Raw genomic sequence first — 8,998 nt, forward strand, 5'->3', positions numbered from 1 at the left:
AGATTTTTCTAAATAACCAATAAAAATCAAAAACTGAAGGGGTATGCATAGTAATAATATGTTTTAAAACGAGACATCTGCCATGATTTTGTGATTAAAAATAAAATCGTAAAAATGGTTGTACTTTAACATTATTCTTATAGGGCTAAAATCAATACAGCCAGCTGTTACAAGTGCTTTACTGGTTAGGAAATGTCTGCATTCTTATGTTATTATATCATTGTTAAAATGAATTGTTAATTGTTTCTTCTTTCCTCATGTGCATTATCCCAATTAAATTACATAACTCAAATATATTATTTCAACTACAAATTATATGGGCACTAACAGCACAAAATTTTATAACAAAATTTTGATAAACATGCTTTTACTGCCCTTGTAAAGCAGAAAGTTTAATGTTAGTCACTGTAATTGAAAACCCTTTGTCCAATGAGACTAATGTTATTCTTTGCTACTTACCTTCATCTTGAAATCCTTGACTCAAACTTAGTCCGTAAATTGCAAGTTTTAATCAAATAACTTTAAGAATCCTTACAATTTGAAAATGTACATAACTTTCTTCTTCATCTGTGATAAAAACTGTAACTGCTTTTATTTATATTACCTAACCCCAACAAAAATAAATTTTATTTATTAAAATCAATATGAACTTTAGAAACTTTGCCCCCTGGCACAAGATCGTAATTTAGATTTTTATATTAAATTTACTTTACTCAACTCATTTATGTGATCAAATTAGTTCAATTGACTGATTACTTCTCATGTATTCTTGCTAATTATTTATTACCCAATGATTGTCAACCACTAGCTTGATCAACTAACTACCCTCAGATCTTATAATTTGGCATTGGTCTCACTCTTCCCTGACCAAAACCTAGGAACTGTCTTATATTCTTTGATAAAAAAGAAATTAATCTATTTTGACTCCTTAATATAATTTGTATATCTTTACACAGAATAAGTCAGCGAAGGTGTCCTAAACTTATATTAGGAAAATGATTAGAGCTATAACAAATAAACAAAATGCAAAAGTCCTTAAATCCCATAAAGGGGAACCTTTTCCAAACTTAAGGATCAAGATGTGACAAAACTTGAGACCCGGGATTTGAATCCCAAAATAATTAAATGTAAAATATGGCATATTTTTTAAAAGCCATAGTAGACAGGTACGTTTAGGTAATATTTGTTTTTAACCGTACTTAACCATTTCCAAACGGTAGAACAAAAATAAACAAAATTATGGTTTACATAATACCCCAACTTATCAGAAAATAAATAATGAAATAGTGAAACCAGCAAATTTTTAATCTGCAATGAATTTCCTTTAATATTACATAAACATATTTACTGAAATTTGCCTCCTCTCAAAAAAGTAAATTTTTGAAATATTTATAATGTGCATAGAAATTTCTTGGAATTTAAATTCCAAAATATATTAAAAAATTTTTCTCAGATATTCACTAACTACACTCAAATGACAAATTGAATCAAAATGTTTTTAGCTATGAATATATTATATTTAGATACCGGTACACAAATATACATATTTGCATTATAAAAACCTTTTATGTACTTAAGTGGTCTAAAAAAGATATTTCCAACCCAAAATCACAGTTCAGTTTGTTGGACCATTGTAACTAAATTCTTGTTAGATGGGAAAAAGTAAAAAAGCGTATGACTCTAGGTAGAAAACTTATTTAACATAGAAACATATAAAATTTACAATTTTCTATAGACAGTAGAAAACAGGATAGAAATGCAAACCAGATTATCTTATTTAAAAATTACTAAAGTTCATCAGCATGTTTTCTTTTTTCATCACCTTTTCTCAGTTCTCCAAGGTGTAGATGGTCCCAAAATTTGCGATTGCCGAGGTCTAGAGAGGATGATGGCTTTATATCCTTACTGGAGGAAATCTGGAGGAAATTGAGGTTCCCATCTTCTTCTGCATCTGGAGCGACTGGAATCCACACAGCTTCTGGACTAGCTGTCGGAAAACCCGACTGGATGAAACTGATCCAAATATTGACCATTGTGTCAACCATTTCTTTGTCTTCTTCTGTATCTATAGAATACGATCCATATCCTGTTGTGAGCAAATAAAGCAAATCATCTCCGTGGCTTGCTCCCCAATTGTCATTACAGTTACAGAAGAAATTGCCCGCACTGTATGTCCCCCTGTACGAGAAACTGTAAAAGTACACAGGGGAAGACGTGACAGAAGCATGTAACCGTGCAGCTTTCTCTATATCGGCAGCAAACAACCGATCACTCAACATCCTTACTAGTTCTGCTGTCTGTGCTGTACTGATATTTTTATTGCCAAAATAAAACTTTTTTATCTTATCACTTATTTCATCTTGTAATTCTTTAGCAACTGTATTATTGTAGTCAAGAAGATGAGGAGCAATTTTGTTCCAATTTTCGTCCAGTTCTTTCATTAGTTTATTGTTCTTTAAAAATGTAGATGCAGGGTAAAGTCCTTCTTCAGTCGTCATACTTGTCAACCAAGGAGCATCTTTGATGTTTCCTTCTTTTAACAGTTCATAAGGATCTTTGTCCAAGAATGCCTCACTGCTGTTTTTTTCAACTACTGGTCCAAAAGGTGAAAATGGATTGAAATGCCAGGGCATAAATAGCTCTTCTGTTTTTAAAAGAAGGGACTTTGCTGGTTTTGATCGTAAACAATCGACCAATGAGTTTGAATTATCAGTAGGACACCCAACAGAATCTGCTAGAAGTTGAGATTTTGCACGAGAATTTTCCGCTAACACCCAGGGGCATAATGCAGACCCACTTACAGATATACCTTGATGAAATAAGCGTTTGGATAAAGGCGACAAATAATGCAGATGAACACTTGAACCACCAGCAGAATGTCCTGCAATTGTAATCTTATTTTTGTCACCGCCAAAACGCTTGATATTTTTCCTAACCCATTTTAGTGCCAGGACTTGATCTTTCATTCCGTTGTTTCCAGGAACGACCTCATCCTCTGTTGACAAAAAACCAAAAGGACCCAGTCTGTAATTGAATGTAACAAAAACAATGTCGAGATTGTCTAAAATGAAGTATGGAGTAAACGAATCACTCGAGCCGAACATATACGCACCTCCATGTATATAAAACACAACTTCAAGTTTACTATCACTGGATGCACTAGGAGTAAAAATGTTCAAATATAAACAATCTTCATCACCTTCAATATTATTTCCATCATCTGCATAATAAATAAATTGGATACACTTTGAACTGAAATTTTGTCCAGACCGAACTCCTGTCCAGTTGTCAATTAACTGGGGTTCCTTAAACCTCAGCTCATTGACAGGAGGTTTTGCGTAGGGTATACCTAAGAAGGCATTAACTAATTTTCCTTGTGATGTTTTAAACTCAGTACCACTAATAGATCCATGTTCTGTCCGCACTATCACAGTTTTGACAATGACTGAACAACACAATAGTGAGAATACAAACAATAAATAATGCATGATCACCACTCAGTTTCGAAGACAAGACTGAAGTGAACTGCTATCTGAACTTGGACCTTGGCTCTTCTTCAAACGAGTTGGCACTGATGACTGTAATTATTTTTAACTGACAGAATTTACCTAATGACTGAGCTATTATCTGCTGTTAGTTTTTGCTTACCGTTCAAATAGTGATAACATGGTGATATTATGAGGTTAACCCTTATATTAGACTCAACTTTTTAGCATAGCAATAAATAAGTAATAATGATAGTATCAGAATTATTACTTTTTTTCACAGTTAACCAAAGTCTCAATTATAACTGTGGCTTTCTTCACATTGTAAACAGTGGTCCAAGTGTAAACAGTTCTCAATTTTTTTAATAAATAAGAAGCAGGAAGTCTATTATTAAATTACGATTTAATGGCATTGTGTAAACAATTTTTTTGGTTCAAAAATAACACAATTTAGGTTTTATGGAGCTAAAGCATTTCTCATGATGAAACTTTTTTTAGTTTTGCAGAATTGTTCCAATGCTCAATGTATACAATGTACAGGAGTGTATACAATGTATATTTCATCCCTGACTCCCCTTTTTGGGGGATTATATGGACAGTAAAAGTTATTAAAAGTCTGTGTTGACCATGCCCAATAAGCTCCCCTTGGCAGGGGGGGGGGGTTAAAAATGACCCAAATTGTGAAAAAATATTAGATTTGGAACAAACTGTTTCTAAAAAAAAGAAACATGGTTAGATGTCTATTTTGTAGAAAACCAATCAAAAATTTGTCATGCTCCAAGTTACTTTGGGAGAATCAGAAAACCCCACAAAAAAATATGACATTTCACATTCTTAATACCCTACTGCTATATCTAATGAAGGATTTCATAATGCTCATGTTTTAAATAATTAAAATATCCTACAGTTTATTAATTGTACTTAGGTATGCCAGTAACATTATTATACATTCTCCCTCCCCAATTTAGAAAACATAATTATCTCATTTGTTTTTCACATTCATCACTAAAATATTCAAAAAGTATACTTTACAAACAGAAAGGTGTTTGGACGTGTATTAATCACATCTTTAAAATGAAACAACTCCCACAACTCTGCGTTGAAAAATAAGGATGTAAAAGTGTTTGAAGTTTAACATTGGTCTTATGGAGTAAGACTTGAAACTGCATTTCTCTACATCCGACTCTTGAAAGTGTTTTACTGGATAGCAAGTATCTGCATCCAATATTTGATTATATCATTGTTAGAATAAAATTGTGAATTGTTTTTAGTTTTTCTGAAAGACAACAAGACTTAGAACTTCCACAAAGATTCATTTAAATTCAGTATACTAAATATCAACATTATTTGGTCACTGCAGTCTAAATTATAGTACCAAAGTCTGATTGAAGCCATTTTTCTGTCATTTTGAAGAAGCAAGTTTTATGTTATTAATTAAGCATATCAATAAGTTTAATCTGATAGGGAGTAATATCAGGGTTTACACATAAATACTAAATTTAATTTCCCTTATTTTCCATCACTATGGGCATACATTTTCTCTGACTTTTGGCTTGTAATACAAAAATATTTTTGAACATTTTCTAAGGTTAAATAAAACATTTTATTTTTAACAATTGGCCTCCACCCTGATAACTGTCCAAGACTCTCCTGGTATTTTAAATGTTTAATAAGAAAGATTTTTATTCATAGAAAATGATACAACAAAATCAATTAAATACAGAACAAAAAAAACATAATTAGAACTATTTTCTTTAATTGAAATTTAGAACACTATCTATAACATAAAATTGTATTTAAATAGTTTGAAAGAATGTGCAATGGACAATAATTTTAACTTGATGTCAGAAAAAGTTACAAAATCTAGGACTTGTCAAATTGTTTTGATAATTATTATTACAAATTAGGGTAAAGATATTAAATACCCTTTATGTTGTTTTTTCTTAGAATTGCAATTTTACGTTTAATTTCATCCTCATCTTGAGTGCTTTCATATTCATAAGCTTTTTTGTTTTCTTCCAATATCTGGATTTCCAAATTAAGTTTTCTTTCTTCGTCTTTTTTCTTTCAACCTAGTATTGACTTTTCTTTGATTCTTTCTAATATTATTCATATTTCCTCCTTGCTTCCCTAATGTAAGCCAATCCTTTTACGAATAGGGACTTTTAGGACGTCATAAAACATCATATACTGTAGCTCTATCAGTCCTCCTTTGAGCAATAAGGAATTTGTTCAAATAAATTTCTACAAGAAAGCCTTCATTATACAAAATCCGCTTTCACATTTTTGCATTTCCGTGTGAAAAAGTAAGGCATGTGATGACATGCCACAGTTTAAGTAATTTGTTGTTTCAAAGTAGTAATTATAAAGAATAAAAATTATCCAATCTTTTCTTAGAACTTGAGTTTTTTCTAAGAACTCACATACAGATGTTTTGAGCATGCTGTTTCATCATTAAAAAGCAATGCATATTGTTCTTATCTTTTTTCTCCAATACTGTCTAAAATTCTGTTGTTTCATAGAACACTTTTAAAAGCATATTGATTATCTAAGTTTTCTTGGTTTGGTTATTGAATAATTAATTAAACTTGGAATCAAATCTGACAAACCTTAAACATTCTTGTATTCTAGAGTGCTTCTCTTATTAATAGTTTAATTCCAATTATTATTTTTTGGCATTCTTGTCCTAATGTAGAGATTAGATTAGATTAAAGAAGGGGGTATAAAACAATTCATAGTTCTCAATGAGTTAATTTAAACTTATTGTGCACCCCACATTCCACAAGTAAGGACTGTTTACTCCTAAGCCTTTAACGAAATTTAAGAACTTCTGCCCAATACTGATGTTGAGTTCATCACCTGTTTGCAATGTTCCAAATAGGGTTCTTCTCCTAATTTCAAGCCTCTCACAATCCAAAATAATATGTTTAACAGTCTTCTCTGGCTGATTATATAGTCTATACCTAGAATCTTCAGTAGTGAGTCCTAAACTGTGCAAGTGGTTTTTGAATTGATCATGTCCATAATAAGAGACAGAACCTGTACCAGAAAGTCTTTGTTTGGCTTCATCAGCCAGTTCGTGAACTCTTTAGTGCCTCTAATTATGACATTGTCATAAGTCATCTTTATTGTATATTAAAATATATTCAAACAGAACAGGTGCATGTTAATGAGTAGATACTAAAACATAAGTTTGTAGCAAAGAGACTGAACTAAATAATAAAATATAGTGGCTAGGTGTTAAAAAATTCTTGAACACTATAAAAGCAGTGGCTGGATAGAAAAGCCAAAGTCGCTCTCTTGAGCTTTGTAAAATATGTATCCTTCTTTATGTAAACTGGGAAATGATTGAACAGTCTGGTGCAGGTATAATATGGAGATGTTTGATAGAAGTTCCAGATTTTATGTAGTGGATACTGTATCGAGAAGAGTTTTGAGGAACATGGGAATGTACATAGTTCGTACTTGAAATTTTGTCTAAATTACTTCTGATAAAAACTACACATTCTTAAATAAATTAGGAGGGAAGGGGTTAAACTTTGAGATTTTTAAACATTTCCATGCAACAGTGTCTGAAGCCAGCACCACTCAGAACTCTGATTTTGCATAAGGATCACTCTAGAATACTCACTGGAGGTGAAATAATAAAACTAAAAAATAAAACCATAGGATATTAAGGAATTGAAATAAGAAAAGTACACTTGGCGGATAATTAGATGATCAAAAACTTGAGAAAGAATTGAATAGAAAGCTTTGCTGAGTTTAGGAAGCTTGCCAAGTGACAGAATCGTCGATTAACAAGCCAAGAAATTTAGTACAAGAAACATTATTGAATTCAGATGAGAGATATAAAGAGTCTACCTGAGGAGTTTTGCATTGATTTAAATGAAAATTTATAAACTGTGTTTCACTAGGATTTAGTTTTAAGATGTTTGCATCAAACCAGAAATTGAGTTGTTGGATACTTTGAATTAAAGATTGATGAAGGAAATTTTTTTACGTGCTGAGGCAACTATGCACTTTTGACATTAAGTTCTGGAAGTTCATTGCAATATATAAGGAAGAGGAGTACATTAAAAATTGACCCTTGAGGGACACCCAAGATGACTTTTCCATAGCTGCTCTGAACATTATCATCCATAGCCACCCTTTTTGAGGATTCATCAAAAATGATTTTAGCCAGTTTAGGGCAACTCCACCAATGCACCAAATTTAAGTTTCCATATATATATATATATATTATATATATATTATATATATATATATATATATATATATATATGTCGTATGGGGGACAAAGGCAGCTATCCATAAATAAATAAATTAAAAAAATTACAATTATTAAAAAGTACGTAAGAACCAAAGTTCTTGACTCATAAATTAAATTAAATTAACTTAACCCTTCCGCGCGCTACGGCAATTTGGGACGCACCATACCCAAACGCTACATATACCTCAAATTTTTTTTCCATAAAGTCAACGCTAATGTTGTATTTGAGTTTGTTACCATATAAAAAGACTTTTGGGAACGAAAAAAAGTATAATTTTTTTAATACGTTTATTTAAATTATAAAAACAATATAAATACACCAAATTTAACGAAATGTTACTATCGTGTATAATATGTATATTATAGTATATTATATGTATAGTATGTATATTTACAATTAAAATAAAACATTAATGGGTATAAAAAGATCTAAAATTAGCCATCACGGTGTTCAAGATAACGTCAACGTGTGGTACGTCTTGAAAACACGTATCCGGGTGCAGGTTCTGGCGGGCGGTGCATGTCTCGCACACGTAAATGGTCTCCTTGCGTAAACCGTTGCGTGTACACACAACACATCTTCCCAAATATGATTTGACAACGTAAAACACAACATTGACGAAACACCGAATAAACACAACAGTCACTAATGGGGGACAAAGGCAGCTATCCATAAATAAATAAATTAAAAATTACTATTATTAAAAAGTACGTAAGAACAAAGTTCTTGAGTCATAAATTAAATTAAATTAACTTAAATTTAATTTAATTTAAGTTTACCAAACATCACTTCAAAATAAACACAGCCAAAAGCCTTGGATAGGTCACAGAAAGCACCAATAGCAAAGTGTGACCCTTCCACAGCCCTTGAAAACTTATCCACAAATTCAAAAATAGCATCAACTGCATTTCTTCCATGTCGTAAGGCAAACTGAAAAGGGGCTAAGATAAGCTTTTGCTTTCAAGATAATCACAGTCTTTTGAAGGTGATCTCGAATACCTTTGAAAAGCTAGATAGAATAGAAATTGGTCTCAAATTATCAACAGTATGTATGTGTTTCTGTTTTGAAACTGCCTTTAGGGATGAAAATTTAAAAAGATTTGGGAAAATGCCACTTTGAAAGGATGTATTTATTTATCAGATATACTAAAGGTTTGACAACCAAGGGAGAGCATGTCTTTAAAACAAAAGGAGACACCTCATTGCCCAAAGAAACTCTGCCGTCGATGACAGTGCTAGTGT

General features: G+C 31.7%; 1 protein-coding gene across 1 annotated transcript; it reads right to left on the minus strand.

The window, feature by feature from the left end:
- Positions 1-1,679: 1,679 nt before the first annotated feature.
- Positions 1,680-3,700, minus strand: LOC124367584 (esterase E4-like). The gene has a single exon (XM_046824538.1). It carries the CDS (start codon positions 3,486-3,488, stop codon positions 1,788-1,790), a length of 1,701 nt encoding a protein of 566 aa, XP_046680494.1. The 5' UTR covers positions 3,489-3,700; the 3' UTR covers positions 1,680-1,787.
- Positions 3,701-8,998: the final 5,298 nt, after the last annotated feature.

Source organism: Homalodisca vitripennis, chromosome 8 (genome assembly GCF_021130785.1).
Source record: "Homalodisca vitripennis isolate AUS2020 chromosome 8, UT_GWSS_2.1, whole genome shotgun sequence".
Taxonomy (NCBI): domain Eukaryota; kingdom Metazoa; phylum Arthropoda; class Insecta; order Hemiptera; family Cicadellidae; genus Homalodisca; species Homalodisca vitripennis.

Excerpts from the sequence above, each read along its gene's own strand:
- LOC124367584 (XM_046824538.1), bottom strand. The coding sequence starts at position 3,488 with ATGCATTATTTATTGTTTGTATTCTCACTATTGTGTTGTTCAGTCATT.